Raw genomic sequence first — 24,418 nt, 5'->3', positions numbered from 1 at the left:
ATTCACCACTTTTGAGAACAAATGTAAAAATCTCTCCAGCTATTATGATGTATTACTTGTTTTTGGATGTAACCTTCTCACTTCATCCTAGTTTGCACAGTTCAACTTTTCAATCATAATATGTTGCATGTGCAAGTATGTTTTTTGTCTAGAAAAAAGTGCAACAAGGCTCATTCTTGATACTAAAAAGTAGTGGATGGAAATGTGGTCTTGGATGATGTTGGCAACGAGATGAAGTTACTTTGTACGTACACATTTCAAAAAATAGTTGCTTCTCAAAACCCTAAGAAAATGTGGATGACCTTTTGCAAATGTGCACTCATGACTCGTGCACATTTTTTATGACTCGCTATATTAGAAGCATAGAAAAAAAAGAGGTCAAAGGAGGTTGTCCCAGTTAGACCAAAGTAACAACCAACATTGAGTCCTGAAAAAGAAGCTCAAGAGGTACATAAAAACATTGTGGAAACACACAAGCTCTACCTGCCTCTTCTATGCATGCCTTTTGAATTAAAGTCACAAAAATGGTGGATGAAGTAACTGGATTGGAACACATAACCTTCTCAGAAGAAGCACAGCCCTACTAAAAGGATCAAACAAAAGCAAAGAGACCATTATAGGACCTAGTGAACTTTTATAGGCTAGTCAATGTAGTCGGTGAAGTGCAGTCTCAATGTAGTAAGGATGATTCCAATGCCCATGCCCATGATGTAAACAAAATGTATGCCAACAAATGCTATGAATGGCAATGCTGATATTTTTGTAAGTATGTCAATGTCTATGCTGCAAAAGATGTGGTACAAATCTTAGATACTGGGAGAGGCTAATGTTTTAGTGGTTGTATGCAATCCCTAGATATGGATATGAGCAAGCTAGATAATCGTTTAAAGAATGCTTTAATAGACATAATATCAAAGAAACATGTGCAGCTCTCACAACCCCAATGCCAATTCCAATGGTATTTACAAATGCTACTACTATAGCATATCATGTAAACATGAAAGAGAAGAAGCTAGTTTAAATCAGGACAAGACCAAGCACAAAAATCTTTGTAACATGTAGCATGAAGGCCTATGGATGACCAACCTCCTTCTAATACATCAAGTGGACAAAATACCTAACAAGGTTACAAAAGGAGTGTTAGCATCCATGCTTGAAGGTATAAAGCATAACAAATTCTTCTTATGAGCACATTGATGCCTACTATCATGTGCACTATCTACAAGCCCACCAAGACCCATGAGAATTCGGTAGTAGCTAACATACGTACCAAACACTACATAAGAAAATGGTAAGCATACTCATGTGGACACCTTAAAAGGAAAAGATTTGGAGCTCCAAAAGACACAAGTGGAAGAGAAGATTGTACCACAAGTAGTAGAGGTCTAAGCCCTCAAATGTAAGACCAAAGGGTTAGAAAAGAGGACAACGATCTAATAAGTGCCAAATTTTCTTGTAGGGAAAAGGATGTTGATGCTCAAAGGGCAAAAATTCGAGATATGCAAGGTTAACTGCTGCAACATAAAGAAAAAGAGCTCGTAGTTAGCACAAAAAAGTTTTAAAATAGACCTCAAACTTGAATAAGGCAATGGGAAAGGTCAAGGTCAAGGTTTATGGAAAGATATTCTTGGAACTAAACACATAAATTGTAGGGGACTCCTAAATAAGTGGCATACTTAGGTCATTACATGATAAGCTAGTAGTAATAAGTTAGCACAAGCACATGAATGAAAGGTTAATATTATTAAAAGCCACTAGGATGTGGCAAGGCATCTACAGGAATAGATGCAAGAAGCGCATGGATATGCAACTAATGCTTTAGGTGAGCTAAAAAAGGTAGATATGTAGGTAGTTACATGCATATGCAACCAATGTTGAAGGTGAGCTGAAAAAGGTAAAGGTAGATTATATGTAGGCATCTGTAAAAGAAAGCCAAGGACAAGTATTCAAAGGTAGATATGTATTCAACTGTAAAGGTAAAGGTAGATATGTAAGCATTTGTAGAAGGAAGCTGAGGACAAGTATTCAAAGCTCCAAGAGGCAAGTGCCACAAGATAGATGACCATAATCAAATGGATGAAGTCTAAAGAGAGTGCCATTGTTTACTTACAACAATAATTTTCTCAACAAACTCAGCCATAGCCTATAGCAAAGACCATAGAACAATTGGACAAACTCATTGAGAGACTCTTCACCTTGGCTACTCTAGCTGTAACCCCAAGGGTCCCTCCCTTTGTACTTTGACACTAACTGTCTCTTTGTACTTTGCTACACTAACCTCTCTTTACTTCAATTTAACATTGTAAGTTCCAAGGACTGAACCCCCTATGATATGACCAGTAAAACCCAAAATACACTAACCTCCCTTTGTAATTTGCTACTCTAACATCTCTTTACTTCAATTTAACATTGTAATTTTCAAGGACAAACTCCCTATGATATGACCAATACACCCCAAAATACATATAGAAATGATGACCCTACAATAGCTAAGTCTATTCTTCATGCTAACCTTTACTTATCTAACCCATCCATAGTCCTATACTCACATCTTGGTGTATAGTGTTTGCACAACTCCACCTTTTTAGAGAACACTTTTTGGAACTATCTACTCTTTGCCTAGATAAGCATCCTACTTGTTGCAAATTTTATCTTTAACAAGCCCTAGCTCATGTTGTGGTGGATTAGTTCCTCCTCTCACACAGACCAATATCTCGAAACCAGCAACACCTTCACCAACCAAGCTTGGTAACATGAGGATATGGTCAACTTTAAGAAGGGGGCTATGTTAACCACTCCATTTAACATGGTCTCACATGCCCATTCTGCCTTCATCTACCTTTGTAAGGGGCTTTGCTATCTAACTTTCTTGTAACAGAAGCTTGTCTTTCATAACACTACATTGGAATAAATGAAATTGGAGGAAATTAATGTGATGACAATTATAAAAAGATACTTGTTAAATATTGTAACCCAATGTGCTAACCTTGTGTGGTGAAATGGTAACCACTTAAGCCTTATGCTAAGATATTACGGTGGTGACATGTTCCATGCAAAGGAAGCCAATGTGAAATTAAAAATATGTGCCATGCAAGGAAAACTAGCATTGGTAGTGACAACTACATCATAGAAGAAATAACACCAACATGTAAGTAAAGACCAAATAAACAACCTATGCTCTTGTCACTACATCACAGAGAAATAACACCAACGCATAAGTAAAGACCAAATCAACAACCTATTCTCTTGTCGCTACATCGTAGAAGAAATAACACCAACGCATAAGTAAAGACCAAATCAATAACCTATGCTCTTTGGCTATGCTCGCGGTATTTTACTGCCTCATGTTTTTTTTTGTTTTTATAGATGATCTTTTTATGTAAGGTTTAGAGCCTCATTTCTAGAGGCCTAACAATCCTTTAAGAAGTGGAAACCATTCTTTGCATGCAAGTTGAAGGACATAAACTTATGTTGATGCATTTCTCTTATGTGAATAATATGCAAAAAGGAGGCAATTGACACATAATCCAATTAGATGTGCTACTCCACGGTGCAACTATTGACGTCATTAATAAACAATCTACTTCTCACATACCCATGCCTAGATCTGAATCTCAAGCTAATCTCATGTAGCTCACTCAAATTCAGCAAATAAGTCTAGGTTAAATTGAAGCTAAGAAACACACTTGCAATGGATCTCACAAGACATAGAGAGAAATCAGCATGAGCATAGCATGAAGGATTAGCAAGAGGGAAGGCAAGAAATCGAAGTTAAGACGCAACTAATTTGAAGCTAAGACACACACAATTGGAAAGGATCTCACAAAACATAGAAAGCAAGCACCATTAGAGCATAGCATGAAAGACTACCAAGATGGAAGATAATAAATTAGTTCAATGTTTAAGATAATGCAAAACATAAAGAGTAACCACCTTTAGAAAGTAGAGAAATTCACTTAAATACAAATAGATAAGTGATGTACATTTGTTTAGCAAGAGGGAAGATAAGAAATTAGTTCAATGTTTAAGGTAATGCAAAACATAGAGAGTAGTCACAATTAGAGCATACAATGTTTAAGATAATTAGTTCAATGTTTAAGATAACACAGAATGTAGACTAGAGTAATCACCATTAGAGCATACCATGTTTAAGATAACACAAAACATAGACAGTAATCACCATTAGAGCATACCATATTTAAGATAACACAAAACATAGACAGTACGTACCATTAGAGCATACCATTAAGGAAAAGATAAGAAATTAATTCAATGTTTAAAATAATACAATATGTGCTCTATTATAAAGTGGAGAAATTGACTTATATACAAATGGATAAGATACCTGATTGGCATGCTTATCCTTCATACTTGTCCTCTGTGCCCACAGAAATCACTTAAACCTTAGCCTAGAGTCTAGGCATAAAAAATTATTAAGCCTAGACATAATATTGGGCATCCCCTGGTATTATATTCACGGGCCTCAAGTGCTACATATCACTCCCTATTTGATTGACAAGGCCTAGTCAGCTTCCCATCATCTCCCCGTATTATCTCGGTCCTCAAGCGCTACATATTACTCCCTATTTGATTGGCAAGGTCAAGTCAGCTTCTGGTATTATCACGACGATGAACCACCCTTGCACAGAGTATTTGGGTTACATCGATCATCATGCTATTGTCCTTATATTCTTTAGATAAAGGATTGCGTGAGTTAACATGACAGTTTCACTGGGATCCCACAATCCTGGGAATCTTGTCCCTGTGTGGAACCTATGGATAGCATGTTTCGTAAGTTGAAGTGTCTCATGGGAGAATGCAAAGCCCTTCCTGTAAGCAATATTATAGAAGGAACATACATCTCAATTCATCTTATGTACTTTCAGAAGCAAGTGGCAAGCGAAGCAGTACACGGAGTGCTTAAGAAACTTCCAAAAAAAATATGATGGTGCCGGTCATTGATCTTGCAGAAAACTACTCTTTTTAAGGAGTAAAATATAGCAGAGGGTATACATTGGCATACTAATCAATACACTATCGATGATATGTCCATATTGTTGAAATGCAAGTCGAAACACAAGAGACGAAGGAGATGTGGGAGAACGCTTGTAACCTAAGTTCAAAAAGATTCATATTCAGAAAAAGAAAATGGCAGTTGATGTGCACGGGGAAATTGTAGACACGGTTCATAATCAGATTTATTAATAATGGAAATTTACATTCTGTAATGTTTCTGTACTTTATATAGATATCGGGGCTCGACCTTCGTGTGGTCAAAATCGATCGGTTGTAGACCTGTTAAATGGATGATTAAGGGGGCATCGCGTATTAGTAGAGACATAAGCGGCTTCGCAAGTCCCCCTTTGCAGGAGTGTGGGTAGAATTACACCAGGCTCTATGTGAAGAAGTCTGATCATTCGCAATCGGGATGCTAATTAGGGTTGAGACCTTCTAGTAGCTGTGAGCACAAGCGCATATTGTGTTTGTTGCTTTTATTGGAACTTCATGTTCATTTCACGTATTCTTGGGCCTTAGGCGAGCACTTCGTTTACATAGGATATATTTATGAGGAGCTCCTTTTTCGATCAAGGTGACCCCAAAAATAAAAATAAGATTTTAAGAAAGACACAGGTGAGCACATGGCTCACAACATTGTAGTCGTTGGACATTCAATTCCCAGCCATTGCATGGTGGGAGCATGCAGTTGGGTGTGTGGTTGGATGCACGATATGCTCTATTTTTCACGGGTATACTCATTGTTGCCGCTAGGAATGCACACCCAAAAAAATATATGTGGCTGTGTGACACAAAAAACCATTCTGTAAATAACACAAACATACTTCACCTAGATGTTTGCTCATCCTAGTGTATCTACCACTTGGTTAAATCAATACTATGGGCATACATCATAGATTGCACAAGGTCAGTGTCACTATATAAGGTGCATATGTACCACTTGGTTAATCAATACTATGGGCATACATCATAGATTGTACAAGGTTGGTGTCACTATATAAGGTGCATAGGCTAGGTTAAATGGAGGGTATTTGCTGGCGTGTGCCTTAGAAGCATAGGTTAGGAGGTTAAATGGAGGGTATTTTCTAGTCTACTGTGTGCCTTAGAAGTTAGTATCACAAGGTATTTCATAGCATTGTAAAGTGGAGAAAAAGTCTTTGGTGCATCCAACCACGAGTCTTTAGTGATTCCAACTAGTAGTCTAGATTCTGCCATGTCCTAATTCACCTACCCTATCCTTTGTTGATGTTTTGAGTATCCTTATCCACCCATCCAAAGTTGATTTGGTGTTCACAAAATACAAATCTCTTCTTTCTATTTATGAGCCTACATGCCACACTGTCGAAAATTGAAGGCCTGGGAGAATAGCCTAGTGGTAGAGCATTTGAGCTCTACTATGTGGGCATGAGTTTGAATAGGTTCACTCCCTCCCTTCTCATAGAATAGCGTAGTGGTAATGAGTTTGAATTGATTTACTCCATCCCTAGATGAGCAGCCCCTTATTTTTTTCAAAGACGTCACCCTTTACCTCCCCTTTTTTGGATTGAGGCTTGTATCTTGCTTGGATACTAGTTGTCTTGGGATGAGTCAAGGTGTGTAGCTTGCTTAATGGTGAGTGACTCTTATGATGCTTTTGACGGTTGAGTGTAGATTTGGAAAGTATACTATGTAATGTTTTCTTTTTTCTTCTTATAATATACATATTATTGGTCTTTAAAAAAAGATTTACTCCATCCCCTTTCATAGCATAGCCTAGTGGTAAAGCATTCGATCTCTAATATATGTGGGCATAAGTTTAGATTTACTACCCCTCTCATAGAATAGCCTAGTGGTAGACCACTCCAGCTTGAATGCCCTAGCCACGATCCGGGCTGGATACCACTCACACGGGGATGTCTTGTAAAGGACGAGGGGGGGGGGAGTAGATTTAGAAAAAAACAAAAGAAAAGAAAAGAATAGGTAAAGCGGTCGATCTCTAATACGTGAGTAGATTTACTCCATCACTCTCATACAACGAACCTAAACGTAATTCAGTCGACAACGGTCTACTGTTAAGGGTGGGCTTTCCGAGACCAACTCGAGAAGAGCGCCCGCGCCCGACCAGGTTTAGGTCGACAACGGTCCTCGGTTAAGGGTAGGTTTTCCGAGACCAACGCGAGAAGAGCGTCTGCGTCCGACAAGTTGGAGACCGTTTGGTTGAGTATACTCTGCAGCATGCCCAGATCACGCGTAGATAGAAGGCTTTCTTCGTTCATTCGGAAGACGGCAAGGGCGACGGCAAAGAGAGGCGCTTCCCAGCTGCCTTCAGTGAAGATTACGTCCCATAAGCGCAGAGTGGGTTCCGTGGGCAAGTAGGTAGCAAAGAGGGTCATAAACCATGTGAGGGCCAGTTCCGCGGCGTCGATTCCAAGCAACTGATTGAGGTGCTGAGCCAAGCGGGGGCAGTTCCTCTCTAGCAAGCTTTGAAACGCCCGAAGCGTCGCTTTGGCGCCGGACATATCCGCCGTGTATAAGCCCTTCACGATGTTTTCCATCAACGCGGCAAGCAGCCAGAAGGCATCCTCCTCTTCGGCATGCGTGACCAGGAGGAGTAATGCAGTCAAACGGTTCATGCCGTCGCAGTATCCTACCCTCGGATTACGCAGCGAGTAGACCGTCAGAATGTCATACAGAGGACCAATGCCTTCAGGCGTGTTGAACCAAGGGTGGGACGGGAAGGTTCGCTGGATAACCACTCGAATCTGCAACGTTGTTTCGGTGCAGATAAGGCGGGATTTGTCAACCATCTCTCGATAGTATCTATTGCCTACACTCGCCCTCATCTTGGCTGCCCCCGATGTGTTCATCCATACGCTCGCTCGGAAATTCGAGGGCAGGCCTACTGATCGGATCAACGCCTTCGTAACCTTGGCGCTAGCGGGATGCGCGGCGGCCAGAGTTGACGAAACCGTGGACGGATAAAGGCTCTCATGTTTACTACCGGACAAGTCCGACCATACTTTGTCTTGATCATGGACTTGCCTCCTCAGTTGCTCCAGATGCTCGGCTTCTTCTGGCGTCATGTCCGCCATAGAAGCGACGTAGAGATTCCCCCTGTACTCCATCTCTGCGACCACGCAGTCGTCTCGCTCGTCCACCCTCCAAATCTGACAATCAATGTGCTTTTCGACGAGTCGTGTCTCATTGTAGTAGCGTTTCTTCACGTCTATCTACGTGTATCAATCCTTTTAGTGCACGCTAGGATCTAGCCACGCCTTATTTCTTAGAACCACTACATGACGGCAATCCAAAATCAAGCTTGACTTCAATCTTCCATAGGACTCTTCCTCTCAACAGTTCTCTGCAAGATAGGAGTTTGTGGCTTAAACTTTGCCGTGACAACCAATGTCAGGAAATAAAAAAAGTGTCCTTAAATGTAATTGTCATGGATCAAATTGAGAAAAAGTAGTTGTAGTTTTGAGTAGTCTTCAATTAAAAGATTCAAGTTTTTAAGGTTTTAATTATAAAACCAATTAACCTGGGGGTCACTCACAAAAAAATGTAAATATCACGTGCGTTCAACAGAAGCATATTTTTAATTTATGAAACTTACAGAAATATATTTACATAAGGGTGTGATTTAAAATTTTTTCAAAAAAAAATTATAGATTCATAAAGAAAAGGGGATATTATATGGATAAAAAAATTCACAGATAAAGGATTTAAAATATAGGCCTTGAATGCACGCGATAGGGGTATTCTACATATAGTGACCCCCCCCGAGCAATTAACTAATGCATTTTTTCAATAAAAATCGATTGAACTTGAAGGTCGTCCTTCTTTTCACTAGTTAGAGAAAAAGTTTATTTTTGACACTGGTGACAACCATATACAAATGGCTAACCAAAACTAAATCTTGTAGCTGAATTCGAGTGACCTTTCAAAAGCAAAGTCAATAACACTCATGTTGCTTTGTATCTTGTTCTTGTAATAATCCTACTCTAGATTCCATAATTATGCACCGTATTCAACATGAAGAAAATTAAATAATTGCATAAAAATTCCATTATAATGAATGTTTACAACTACATTAGAAGCCAATGGGATGTCACTGGCCTTTGTATTTTGACATCCAAGGAACAAGGAACAAAGGAGAATGCTCACCTATGGAATGTGTCAGGGCAAGTGGCCTAATGAGATCCGTGGATTGAGAATTGTTTATTGTGGTAATGGTTATTGTGGAAAGTGTGAGGGGAAGGGGTGGCCTAAGGAGGTCCATGTCTCCTAAGATAAAACATTATGGCTAGCCCGAGTGTCAACCAAGGTGGGCCAAGCCACTACATGTCATGAGAATATATTTTAAGTCCTCTATAAAAATATTATTTATCCCCTCTTGAGTAATTTGGGGACGCCTAGATTACTCTTGTGTCATGCCGGCCAGGTTAATATCGTGGGTGATACCACTATAAATATTAATACGTGCGGTATATGACGTATGTTTGAGGCCACCTATGATTATTTCAGTTAGGTTTGTATGGCAGGGTGATTCCTGGGGTACTTACGCCTAGTAGTCATGAGTTGGTGATGATTTGTGCCTGTTTAATATTTGTGGGATTAATTTAATAATTAATTGGGCTTATATTTTCAGGTGATGAAGACTATGGGAATTGAAGAGTTTACTTTGGAAGAAATGTCTTGGATCATCACATTTCATTTTTGGCAAGCATAGTAGCTTGTAATCTTATTAAATGATTTTTCCATTTTGAACATTAGGAAAGATACATTTATTTTTGTGGAATTTATTTAAGCCTATGGCCTTACCCTAGTCCCAATTTGACACTCTATTTTTGTTAAAGAAGAGTGCCGTGCTCTCTAAAAAGCACATCTTGTATTTTGGGGGCTATGGCCTAATTTTGGTGAAAAGGAAAGCTAATAAAGAAATACTCTTGTGTGGGGAGAGGCCACGCACAAGAGGGGGGAAGATTGCACCCAATATGGTCTTTTTGGAGCTAAGTATTTTTGTTTAAGTGTTTAATTTTTCAATTGCTTTGATTTAGTTGAAGCTTACAAGCAATGGTTTTTATGATTGAATTAATTCTCTATCTTTCCACAATCAATTCCTAGAATAAGATTCCGGTTGCAGTGGTATCAGAGCTTGGGCTAGGAGATTTGTGGAGAAGGTAGGAAAGGGCTTCAACTTCTCAAAAATCAAGAAAGTGCAGGAATTTATCCAGTGGACAGAAGGGTGTTTTGCAGGTCTTTACCCAATGGTCAAAGATTCAAAACTAGATCTACTCTCAAACCCACTCACCACCCTGCAAAACCATCCCTCTCTATCAAAAAGTGGTTTTTCCAAATACTCTGTGAATTCAGAATCTGACCGTATGGATGAAATCCTCATAGCCAAAAACCTCACGGGTAACTCTCAGAAATCAGAAAGCTTCAAGGTTGAGCAAATCTATAATGGATGGAGCAGATAAATCCATGCAAAAGACATTATATAAATCTCAATAAGCTTTTGGAAGAAGGGGCGCATGGCGGCAGCCTGCCGGCGCAAAAGCGTGGAGTGGAGAAGAAAAAAAAAATAGCTTCATAAGCTAATCACTCCATAAGCTTGATTTTCTCTTAATCCTAATCAAGCTTACTTTTCCCAATCCCTATGCAAGTCACATCACTCCTTTTTCAACCTCTACTTTTTCCTATTTCCAAATTTGAGGAGAAATTCAAAGGTTTTCCAATTCTGAAAATTTCTGGCTGCAGAAAAGTGATTTACAGGTTTTAAAAAGCTTGGAAATTGCCTAGAAAAGGCTAGAAAATTCCGAAATCGCTTCTGAAAAATTTTGAAAATTTTAAAAAAATATTACAGAGTTTGGGCAAGGTTTACAGGACTATTTCAGCAGGTTTCAAAGTGCAGAAAAATTATTTCATCAACAATTCGACTAGCCCAAGACTCTTGAATCACGCGGAATCGTTCGAGATTTGTTTGAGGCGACGAGAATTCAATTGAGCCATTGAACAACGTCTTGTTCAGCTTCAACCAAGATCGAATTGCGGGAGAAAAATAAGATAAGTACTCATTTTTGCTTTATTTATTTACATCAAATAAAGTAAAATTTTATTTATCTACATCATTTGCACAAGCACTATGGCAGATTTGCCTATCTCGCCATCAATTCAAGAGCAACTCCTTTCTTTACAACATCAAATTGTAGAAGAAAGAGAGAAGCGTATTGAATTGGAGAGACAGCTCTCGAATCGTAGACGCAAGCGTGACTCTTCGCTATCTTTTGATGACGAAGATGACACTATTCAAAGGGCTGTAAATGCTACATTGCAAGCACAAAGGTCACAAAAAGAATCAATGATTAGTCGGAAAGCTTTCACATTTCAAAATTATGATGGAAAGAAGGATGCTAGAGTCATTTTAGCTTGGCTTAGTCAACTAGATGACTATTTTTCTGGAGAAAAATTTTCAGAGAATGATAAGATTAAATGTGCAGTCAATCATATGGTAGACAGTGCAGCATTATGGTGGAGTGTAGTTAAGCAAGGTCGTGACAAGCCAGATTCTTGGAAAAGATTTCAACGGCTGGTTAAAAAGCACTTTTTACCCTCACAATTCAAGTCCAAAGTTAGGCACCAATGGGACACTTTGCATCAATTGGAAAAGGAAACTATGTCACAGTATGTAGAAAAGTTTTGGAATACTTTATTACAGGTGCAGGTTGTGGATAGAGTCAGCGAGAAGGATCAAAAAAGGAAGTTCATATCGGGCCTTAGATCTACCATTAGGGCCGATGTGAATATGTTTCGACCTCATTCACTATCTTCTGCAATATCTTTGGCAACTAATTCAGAACGTAAAAATGGTTTTCCTAAAGAAATTAAAGCACATGAGGGAACTTCTTCTAAACCATTTACTAAATCTTTTTATGCTTCAAAGAAGATGTATAAACCAGGTTATGACAAAGGCAAGGACTAAGCTAAAGGCAACATGAGTATCAATAAGAAAGTCAATGGTGGCAAACCGAAGACATCTCCTATCAAATGTTTCAAGTGCCACAAAGAAGGTCACATAGCACCGAATTGTCTGGAGCGTACCAAGAATTCAATCCCAGCAGCAGCAGCTCGAGTCAACATGATTGAAGAAGACGACAATGAAGAAGAATCATTCGAGCAAGAGGGTAATTCCGATCCAGATTACTCACAACAAGAAGGTAAACCTCATGTTCATTCTTTGCTTAAAATAAAAGGAACGATAAATGGACATGAAGTTCTTATTTTGCATGATGATGGTAGTACACATGATTTCATTTCTGAAAAGGTACTTAGAGCACTAAATCTTCATTCTTTACCTACGCACTATAAAGTCAAAGCAGCATTTACTGGAACAAAGTATAATTGCATGCAAGTAGTGAAAGATTTGGATTTATGCATCAAACCTTTAACAGAAAAGAGGGATTTCTTAGTTGCACCTTTACAAGGGGTAGATATAATTTTGGGTATGCCTTGGAGACACAAATACAATCCTATTATAGACTATGACACTCATAGTATTTCTCTAAGGAAGGACAATGAAAATATTATCCTCCAGTGTCAAGTCAAAGGAGAAATGAGTCCTTTGTTGAGTCACACTCAAGCAAAGAGAGCTCTAAGAAAAAGAGATAAGACTTATATGGTATGGGTTAACCAGCTTGATGCTGAGTTAGACACATCCAAAAGACCAAAGTTTGATTCTTTTATCTCCAAATTTAGTGACTGTTTCATGGAAGATCTGCCTCCAGGATTACCTAAGTCTAGGCCTGAGGATCATAGCATTGATTTATTGCCTGGAAATTCCCCGCCTTGTAAAGCTCCCTATAGAGTCAATAATTTAGAGCAAAGAGAAATCCAAAGCCAAATAGAAGACTTGCTAGAGAGAGGCCTTATTCGACCTAGTAGTTCACCTTTTGGAGCTCCAGTACTTCTTGTTAAGAAGAAGAACGGAACTTACCGAATGTGTGTAGACTATCGTGCATTGAATAAGATTACTGTCAAGAACAGATATCCTATTCCTAGGGTAGATGATCTTCTTGATAAGCTTAGAGGATCAAAGGTCTTTAGCAAGATTGACCTAAAGTCTGGGTATCATCAAGTTCGTATGACTCAATCTGACATTTTCAAGACAGCTTTTAGAACCCAAACTGGTCATTATGAGTTTTTGGTTATGCCATTTGGTTTGACCAATGCTCCAGCTACTTTCAGCCGTATGATGAATCGTATATTCCTTAAGTTTCAAAGTTTTGTTATAGTGTTCTTTGATGACATTCTTGTTTTCAGCAAGGATCGACAAGAGCATGAGCAACACTTGGAACAAGTGTTTAATCTTTTGAGAGAAAATGAATTGTATGTCAATCCTGAAAAGAGTTCTTTCTTTCAAGAGGAGATTGAATACTTAGGACATATAGTATCGGCCGAAGGGATTCGTGTAGATCCTAAGAAAATTGAGTGTATTGCTTCTTGGCCTACGCCTAGAAACATACATGATCTTAGATCTTTTCTTGGCTTATGTAGTTATTATAGGAAGTTCATCAAGAATTTTGCTTGTATTGCCAATCCTTTGACTGAACTCCTTAAGAAAGCTACAAATTTCAATTGGACTGATAAGCAAGATAAATCTTTTGCAACACTCAAGAATGCTTTAACACAAGCACTAGTTCTTACACTACTTGATTTTCAAAGACCATTCTTTATAGTAGTGACTGATGCTAGTGGCAAAGGATTTGGAGCTGTTCTTATGCAAGACAACCATCCTATTGCTTATCAAAGTAGAAAGCTTAAGCCTGCAGAGCAAAATTATAGCACTTATGACAAGGAATTAGCAGCAGTAGTGCATGCTTTGAAAATCTGGAAGCATTACCTAATGGGCTCTAAATTTCTTATTAAGACAGACCAACAAAGCATTAGGCATTTGCTTACGCAACCTCTTATTTCAGATAGGCATATCAAATGGGCAGCTTTCATTCAAAGTTTCCAACCTATGATTCAATATCAACCTGGAAAAGAAAATGTTGTTGCCGATGCTTTGAGTCGAAGACCAAATATCAACAACATTTCTATAATTGAAAGTGAACCATTTGTCCTCATGAAAGAAACTTATGAAGTTGATCCAGATTTTTCTCAAATATGGATCAAATTGCGTGAAAACAATTGGACACCTCAAGGAAGTTATTCTCATAATGATGGCTATCTTTTCTTTGAGAAGAGATTGTGTGTTACTCAACCTTATAGACAACTTGTCTTGGAAGAGATGCACCAACCACCATTTGTGGGACATAGAGGAGTTTCCGCAACACTTCAAGTAGTTTCTCGAGAATTCTATTGGCCCCATTTGAAGAATGATGTAGCTAAGTTTGTAGCTGAATGTAACATTTGCCAAACAATTAATAGCTACAAAGGCAAAGCTTTAGGATTGCTTATGCCTCTACCTATTCCTGATAGACCATGGGAACAAGTGTCTATGGATTTCATTACTGGCTTTCCTACTACTTCCAGTCACCATGACATGATTTGTACAATAGTGGACAGATTTAGTAAGCAAGCCTATTTCATTCCATGTAAAAAGACACTAACTTCTCAGCAAGCCGCGAACATATTTGTTAAGCAAATTTTTGTTCATCATGGTCTACCCAAAGTGACAGTTTCTGACAGAGATTCTAAATTTTGTAGTCACTTTTGGGTTGCTCTTTTCTCAAACTTGGGCACTAAGTTAGATTTTTCCACGGCATTCCATCCGGAATCGAATGGACAAACCGAAGTTACAAATAGCACTATCTTAGATATGCTTAGAGCCTATGTTTCCCAGCAACCTAGTGCATGAGATAAGTACATACACCTACTCCAATTTGCTTATAATAATACTCCTCATACTGCTACTGGTCGAGCACCATTTGAGATTATCTATGGAAGAGCATTTCCTATTCCGGCTACTAGACTCTCTCATAAGATTGAAGCAGCCGACCAATATGTTAGAGACTTTGATCGCATTCTATCTGAAGTGCGTGATTGTATTCAAAGAGCTCAAGAGAAGTATACAACTCAAGCAAATAGGAAGCGCAAAGATTTTTCATTTCAAGAAGGTGATTATGTACTTTTGAGAATTGAAAAGCGTCGATTAAAGAGTGTGGAAAAATTCCCTGCAGTGAAGCTAGCGCCTAGATATTATGGGCCATTTAAAATCCTTCAAAAGATTAATGATGTGGCCTATAGACTAGAGCTTCCATCTAATTGGAATATCCACAATTCTTTTCATATCCATCTCTTGAAACCTTTTCGAGGAACACTTCCTACTCACCCAACATATGAGGAACCACCTCTTATTGAAGGAGAGGAAGAAGTCTTAGTTCCTGATGCTATCATTGACCAAGAGATAACAACAACAAGGACAGGTAATCAATACTTCAAGTATCTTTTGACTTTTAAGAATCATCCACAAGAAGATGCTAAATGGATGCCTGAGAAATTTTTCCGAGTTTACCTTGAAATTCTTCATTCTTTTCAAACCCAGCAAATCCGCAATTGAGGAAAATTGCAAACTCAAGCAAGAGGGATGTCATGAGAATATATTTTAAGTCCTCTATAAAAATATTATTTATCCCCTCTTGAGTAATTTGGGGACGCCTAGATTACTCTTGCATCATGCCGGCTAGGTTAATATCGTGGGTGATACCACTATAAATATTAATACGTGCGGTATATGACGTATGTTTGAGGCCACCTATGATTATTTCAGTTAGGTTTGTATGGCAGGGTGATTCCTGGGGTACTTACGCCTAGTAGTCATGAGTTGGTGATGATTTGTGCCTGTTTAATATTTGTGGGATTAATTTAATAATTAATTGGGCTTATATTTTCAGGTGATGAAGACTATGGGAATTGAAGAGTTTACTTTGGAAGAAATGTCTTGGATCATCACATTTCATTTTTGGCAAGCATAGTAGCTTGTAATCTTATTAAATGATTTTTCCATTTTGAACATTAGGAAAGATACATTTATTTTTGTGGAATTTATTTAAGCCTATGGCCTTACCCTAGTCCCAATTTGACACTCTATTTTTGTTAAAGAAGAGTGCCGTGCTCTCTAAAAAGCACATCTTGTATTTTGGGGGCTATGGCCTAATTTTGGTGAAAAGGAAAGCTAATAAAGAAATACTCTTGTGTGGGGAGAGGCCACACACAAGAGGGGGGAAGATTGCACCCAATATGGTCTTTTTGGAGCTAAGTATTTTTGTTTAAGTGTTTAATTTTTCAATTGCTTTGATTTAGTTAAAGCTTACAAGCAATGGTTTTTATGATTGAATTAATTCTCTATCTTTCCACAATCAATTCCTAGAATAAGATTCCGGTTGCACTACATGATCTTCTCACCAATAAAAATTTCTAATTATTATAACCCGACTGCACTTCATGAAATTAATGTAACTCTTGAGAGAGAGTTAACAAGGACGTCATTGTGGTCTTCCCTGGTTTATCACCATCAGAGTCCTAACCAAAACCTTGGATTTTTCTACTATGGTCCTTGGGTTTCGCAACTATGGGCCTTGATAGGTAGTATCTGAGTCACAGTCTGGGATCTCTTTCTAGCTTGTGGCTCAGCCACATCACTATCATAAAATCTCTCTATCACTCTAATTTACACTCACTCTGTCCACAAAAACCGGTCAAGATATCAAGCATGACATAAGCTCTCTCAAAAAATCACATACATTCTTTGCTTCAAATCTTAAAAAACACTTGGCAAGCCATGTTGATTGCATAAGTACAACACTTAGAGCAATAGAAGGATTAATGTGTACCCCACATCTCCACAAAAAATGCATGCAGTGAAAAATGCATTCTTACATGTGAAGGGCATTGCATCCATTCATTAAAGGGGCATATATCCCTTAACTAAGTGTTATGAGTTGTAGAAGGGAAAGTTTCACACATATCAGCAAGACAAACCACTTTCATATGAGATCACCATATCCACCAGTGGTAATTGTTTCTTTATCAATGGCTGTGCTAGCAAGAAACAATGCTGTGTATTGCAGTTTCTACTGCAGAGTCTGAATATGTAGCTGCATCTTTAGCAGCTCGTTAATTGGTTTGGCTTCGATAATTGCTTGCTGATATTGGTCATTCTCCTTCCTCAAGCACTCCTCTTAGATGTGACAACCAAAGTGCTATTAGTCTAGCCAAGGACTATGTCCAACATAGCAAGTCCAAGCATATTACAGTTCATTATCACTATGTTCGACATGAAGGAAAGGAGTAATAATGGTAGAACATTGTCCAACTGATCAAATGATTGCAGACATTCTTACCAAAGGACTCCATGAAGCTCGGTTTACACTTTTGCGAACGATCAGAACTTGGAGTTGCGGCGGCCTCTCTTTTTGGAGATCAGCACATCTCACGTCATGTCAATTTTGTCTAGACTTGTACATAGCCTATAGACTTTAGGACACTTCACACATTACTTCATATCATGCACATTTATTCTTTGTACTTTGTATATAGAAGCTAGAGACCTTTATTTGAGTGGGGGTGTTGGAGCTATATATAGCTAGCCCTAACTAATTCTAGGTCTTGCCTATATATATGTGACTTGTGACTAATATGATCCATTCTTGTGGAGCGTATGTGGTGTCTCTTGTCTCGTTTGTGACTAATATGATTCATTCTTGTGGAGTGTATGTGTGGTGTCTCTTGTCTCGTCTCTCTCCCTCTCTCAACACATTACACACACACACACACACACACACACACACACTTACACACCCCCATGAGTGAAACCCTTTCCTAATCTAGACAAACTCATCACAAAGGGTGTCCAAATCTATAACTTGGATAGGTGCACATAGACAGAATATTTATAGTGATTCTTGCTCCAAGAGCACGTGGTAGTAATCTAGGATGAATCCTTTGTGAATGTATTTTTTGCATGCATTACGAGATTAAGAATTGTATGAGAAATATGCAACTTATAAACCTTGGAAGTTTCCCGATTATTTGTCATAGTTTAAGTGTGTGTGAATACTTATGGCCTTATAAATAAATCCATTTTCTCTCATAATACAACACACTTTCATTCTGCAATTGACTCTGGCCTTGCATCTCTACACTATCCTTATGCTTGTGTAGATACTGTAGACATGATAGAGAGGAGTGTGTGGCTACCAAATGGAATACAACCAAGTCAATGTGACAATGAATCAAGAAGATTATGAAGACATGTAGAGCTCTTTGAAAGAAGAGAGGGTTACATCCATTGTAGCACATTGGTAGGCTCCCACGATATGTTTTTCTTTCTCTTGTGAATGTGTTTCTAGGAGAGACCGAAACAGGCCTATGTCCCAAGAATTCTTTCATGGTTTAGTTGTACTTTTGTAATCTTAGTGGAGTTTTTAATGTTAATCTATAATTCATACCATTCTCTAAGAAAACCAATACAAAAATTAAATCAAAAAGTAGATCAAAGCTCTACGCTTATCCAAATGAACTTTCCCTATAGAAATGTAAAAATATCTTAGATTTGTAACTGCTATATGCAAATATGCATTCTAAATGTATCTAGCTAGTTTCTAGCATGCTTTGAGAACAAGGCTTTGAGAATAAGAAATAACTAGATAAATAATTTCATAACAAATCTATAGAAAAAACATAAAAAAATAACTTTCTTTTCTTTTAATTTTATTCTTATCTCTTCTTCTTCTACACTGACCTTTCTAACTATATGTGAGAAGTGAACACATCACTCTCACTACATCGGGCTATGTAATGCTCTAAACAATAAGAGTTAGACTATAGAAGCATAATGGCATCCGACATTACCAAAATTTTATGGCATGTTTCAGTCCCTCCTAGAAAGACATTCCCAAGATAAATAAGAAGAAGTAAAACATGTCATGGGAGCTTACAAATGTGCCATAATGGATGCATCTCTCTCTTCTTTTAGAGATATCTACATCATCATCGTACTCCTCCCAATCCATTCTGTGAGACTAGCTCACTTGTAGCCTATTGGTGGGTAGCCACATATTCCTCTCTCTTACACCTATGGGCTACAAAAGCAAAAGAATAGAGTAGCATAAGCAAGAAAAAGGCTTAATTGCACAATGGGATAGAACAATTGGAGAGTTTGTTATATTATGAGAGAAATTTGGCTCATGTACAAGGCCATAAGTATTCACACTCACCCGATGTGACTAGGTGTCTAAGGCTCATAATTTGCCTATTACTCATAATGTATGCGTGAAGCACATTCACAAGGGATTCATCATGCCTTACTACCACATGCTTTTGGAGTGAGAATCACTACAAGTATTCTATCAAACCATTACGAGTTCTACCCAAGTTGATCATACATCCTTTTGGTGTATCTGTCTTTGCTTTTTGATGTAGATTATTAGTGGCAACAGTTTGTGGATCATTTGTGGAAGATTTCATTGGTAGGACTTTGACCTTGAAAGGAGATAGGCCTCCAAAGAACCCAACTAGTAATTAACCCATTAGCTATCTCGACACCATATATAACTAGGGGGGGTGCATGGTATGGGACACCACATTAGCTGTCAGCACCATATATAACTAGGGGGTGCATGTTATGGGACACCACATGCCTTGAGGGTGCTAGCTATGATAGGGTTACATTGGGCTCGAGCATTATATTACAAATCCACCTATGTTCTCATGGATGTATATAATATTTATGTGGAGAGAAATGACACAACATACTTAGAGAGACATGACACTAGATTATAGATACTTCCAAGATAAGCTTCTAATATACATGTACATTGGTTTTGGATGGACACACGGGTAAGTATTCTTATTGTAATAAAAATATGGTTCACTTCTAAAGAGAGATATAGATTATAAGATTGAGCTTACATCTAGATAAGAATTTTGACATGATGTCGAATCAATCTAAGAAGAAGACTTGCTTGATTATAGATTCTTAGAGAGAGATAAAACTAGATTATAGACTATAAGAGTGCCAGGCTTACATCTAGATAAGTAGTCTTACATGTTGAGTCAATCTAAGAAGAAGAGATGATTTATTATATATGCTTTATTATAGATGCTTTATTATAGATTCTTGGAGAGATATGACACTAGATTATAGATGCCTTGATCCACTTTCAATACATGTATAGATCTTGGGTGGACACATAGATAAGTATTCTTATTGGAATAACTATATGGTTCACCTCCAAAGAGAAGTATCGACTATAAAGAATGAACTTACATCTAGATAGGTAGTCCTACATGTCGAGGCAATTTGAGAAAGATGACGTTATTACATGGCTTTAGGAGTGCCTCTGAATGGGAAATGTAAGGTATCACCTTGTCCCCCAGGCGGTAACCTAGTGGGTGACACTTTGGACTTTCTACCACGGGAGGTCCTGGGTTGAAATCCTCTTGAACATCTTATATACTAAATGTGTGTTCGCATGTGGGTGGGTGCATAGGATACCATCCGCACACATTAGGTCATCATCAATCGATCGTCATGGTTCTTGCTTCCACCCTCCTCTTCAACAATTCTGTGGGGCGACAATAATATGCAACGCTTTTCCTTCGAGCTCATGCTCTAAATCAGGGACGATGGTTGCCACAGACATCATAACATAAAGTTAAGAATACATATTGAAAGGGAAAGCACACGCAAGGTCCATAGTGTGAACCTGACTATACGAGCTAGCACTATAATAACTATGTCATAACTCTAGTGACCAAAGTGGCTGTAGTTATATATCCTATTAAACCACTGGAAATATATCAACCATGCCAATGGCATAAGTGTGGAGGTTTGGAGGTGTCATCCTAACATGTCAATGATAATCTCACCAACCATATAAGTGGTAGTGTCATCTATATCCACACTAGTTAAGCTTGATATCTCAACACTCCCCCTCAAGCTCGACATCTCAACATTCTCCCTTGAGCTCAAATCTATGCCCTATGTTAATACACCACAACACATCAAGATAACAACAGTGATTTTTAGCAGCATTTCTAACAGAGCTTTCGTAAGGAAAATATCAGGGGTCTTAACGGTGCTGGGTAGCATTTTTTCGTTGCTCACAGCAATGTTTTTTGCAGTGAAAAATCGCTGTTCAGTAGCAACAAAAAATGTTGTTTTACTATAAAAATATTTGTAGCTTCTTTTGAATACAATAAACTTATACTCTAAGTTTTTTTGTAGGTTTATTTCTTATCGATCACTTCTACCTCTGCTACCCTATCCTCCTCAAGCTCAAGCAAGGTATGTCTACTCTTTTCCTTTATCTCCTATGCAAACAAGCTTTTCATGGGTGAAAGCTTTCTTGTGAGTATTTCCTTTCTCTTTCCTATCTTTTAGGTTTTTCTTTTTTTCTTTTTCCCTTATTATTTAACCTTAACCATTACAAGAATTTTTCCTTCTTCTTTTTCCCTAATTAAGAGCTCTCCATTAAACCTTCATATGGTAAGAGATCTTGATTTTTCTTAATACTTTTTTTTCTTAACTTGGTTTAATTTTGTAGGTTTTCAACACATACAAGCCTCACAAGGTAAGAGATATCTTTCTTGTATGTTTCTTCTTTCATGCTTTTACATGTTTATAGGGATTGTAAGTTTTAGGGCTTTTAAGATTAGGGTTTGTTATTAATACCTTTTTTTTCTTAATTTGATTTGATTATATAAGTTTTCAACACATACAAGACTCACAAGGTAAGATATCTCTTTCTTGTATGTTTCTTCTCTTATGCTTTTATATGTTATAGGGTTTGTTATTTTTTCCATGCTCTATGGATAGCCTTTAGAGAGATGTGCTTCTCTCAAGAGATGGCTATATGCCTTAGTATCATGCATGAGACTTATGCATTAGCTATATGCATACGATTTATGCATGAGGCTTATGCATAAGCTTTATCCATGAGGTTTATAAATAAGCAACATTGTTATGGCTCACCCTAACCCCCCTTGAAACACATCCAACAAGAGATTACCTGGTGAACCATAACTCTCATGAGGATCTTTCCAATGGCCGAGGTCATAACCCTTGAGGTCTCCAAGCTCTACAACTCCTTGAGAAGTAATTCCTCCACATCTCCCATGAGCGTTGTCACACCGCCATATTGCATTGCATGTACTCGTCCCTCCTCTCACCTCACATCACTCTCACACACTCACTAGCTGCATGTATTAGAGAGAGATTAGTAATACGATTAGCAAGAGAAAGACTCTATTGCTGCACAATGGAAGAGTATGTGTGTATTATGAGAGATATTCACTTATATACATGGCCATAAGTGTTCACACTTACTTAAACTGTGGTTGGGCAAGCACGTTAGGATCATAAGAGGCCTAATGCTATTACAATGACTACTCTCATAATATATACATGAATTACATCACTTGGGACTTCATCCTAACTTACTACCACATGCTCTTGAAGCAGGAATTGCCATAAATATTCCATCACACCATTACGGGCGCCCATCCACGTTGTAGATTTGGTCACCATTGCTTCATATCTTGAATGTATGGAGGATGTATGACCCTTTGGTGTATATACCTTGACTCCTTGATATAAGATAATGGTAGTATCTGTTAACCCTAGGATTGGATTAACATTCCCCCCTTCCCGATGTCGATCGCGTCCTTATGATTACGTTGAAGACCTTTGTGTGGAGAGAATGGAAAAGCGTTGTCGATGACTTTTATGTTGAGTGATCTTCAATGGTATTTGTTCCTCCAGAAGGAATAAGAAGGGCTAGTTAGTAAATGAAGGGTTGTTGCAAGATCAGGGTGTCCAGTTTTATCCAGTTTATGCTGGACTGGGACAATGCTTGGAGAGCAAGTTTTGGGGGGCAAGGTACTTAAAATGAGATCAAGCAAATAATAGAAAATACGCTTGCCCTTAAGTTAACCCAATATAACTTAAATTACTATAAATTAGTCTAATTAATCAAAATTAATAAAAAAATATAATGAAATGATAAAAAATGATCTTTCCATACTTAGAGTGATCCAATTTATTTTTCCATAGATGCACCATTACAAGCACACTAGTCGCTATAGGTTTTATATGATTCACATCAAAAATGTAATTTTACTAATTAGATCATTAATATTTGCAGGCCTTCTAATAGTCTGGAAGAATTTTGAAAAAGAGATCATTAAAAATCCAACCATTGGATTTGTAATTTCTACTAACCACCACATTCTACTAATGTCTCAGTATCTAGCCACTCTTTTGATCTACAAGATTGAGGATTTTTAGTGGTAGCTATTGTGGGTACAAAAAGTAGCGTATATTATAACACTTTAAAGACCTTGAAATATTTAAAGAAAATAGACAAATATCTTAAAATTTTCTCAAAAAATCAAGTTAAGCTCCATATTATTTGAAGATCTAATGTACAAAGTGGGAATCTCATATGAGTTTATATGTAAAAGATATTAGCATTTTATGGAATCAGTTCAAATTTGGGACAGGGTGTATACATTGAGTTTGTACCTAAGAAAATGAGGACTTTTGACTATCTAATTCTTAATCAAATTATGCAACTATATTTACAACTTTGAATATGATGTTCCAACAAAAGAACTTGAAACGAAATTCCTTCATTTACTAGGAGAGATTAGCCACTAAAGGTAAACAAATGCCTGTTTTTTTACTGTTTACAGGGTGCGTGAGTGGACAAAACTGGGCACCCTGATCTTGCAACCACCCTGAAAAGGTTAGTGGTTATTGATAATTCTAATGGGGTGGGAGGTGGGGTTTTTGCGAATGATTGCATTTTATATTTTTGTGAGATTTTTTAAAAAATATTCTTTTCTCACTTGTTTTTTGGCAATCATAAGCAATGTCATGTGATTTGTGTTAGTGGGGAAACTAAGAGATGTTAATGATGGGAAAGAAAAAATGAAAATAGAGTGTTAGCAAGAATTAAGAGTATCTTAATCCTTTAAAAAATTTCTCAAAACCATAAAAAAAACTCTTGAAATCGACTAATTTCTCTTAATTGACTATTTTTTGTCATTAAGAGTAATTAATCCACTTCAAGAGACAAAAAGATTAGAAAATATATTTTTTGGGTCTAATTTGGTCATGTAAGTAGTTGAAATTAGTATTTTTGAGTATTTTGAGATCATCTAGATGCATCAAAACACCCAAGTACATCAATTGGAGGAAATTGGCTCTCCTCTGCTTAATTTTGCCTTAAGAGAAGAGACCAAAATTAAGTATTTAATTAATCTCTAATTATACATTAATTTACACATTAGTTGATGCATATAGCTTAGCAATTTCTTGCTCTATCCAATGATGTGCTCAATCGTGTGAATAGTGATTAGGGTTTAATTAGAGCTCTCGATTAGTCTAAAAGACGAAAACATTTGTTTGAGAAGG

The 24,418-nt window shown here is 37.7% G+C and overlaps 1 protein-coding gene across 1 annotated transcript; it reads right to left on the bottom strand.

Moving 5' to 3' along the window:
* Positions 1-7,067: 7,067 nt before the first annotated feature.
* On the bottom strand, positions 7,068-8,152 carry LOC147622981 (uncharacterized). The gene has a single exon (XM_086820979.1). The coding sequence runs from the start codon at positions 8,118-8,120 to the stop codon at positions 7,068-7,070; it is 1,053 nt and encodes a 350-aa protein (XP_086677105.1). The 5' UTR covers positions 8,121-8,152.
* Positions 8,153-24,418: the final 16,266 nt, after the last annotated feature.

This window comes from Cibotium barometz, chromosome 27 (assembly GCF_041138505.1).
Source record: "Cibotium barometz isolate CiBa-2024 chromosome 27, ASM4113850v1, whole genome shotgun sequence".
In the NCBI taxonomy this organism is placed as follows: Eukaryota; Viridiplantae; Streptophyta; class Polypodiopsida; order Cyatheales; family Cibotiaceae; genus Cibotium; species Cibotium barometz.
The sequence above is the reverse complement of the archived record's forward strand: the minus strand, read 5'-3'. Positions and strand labels throughout refer to the sequence as shown.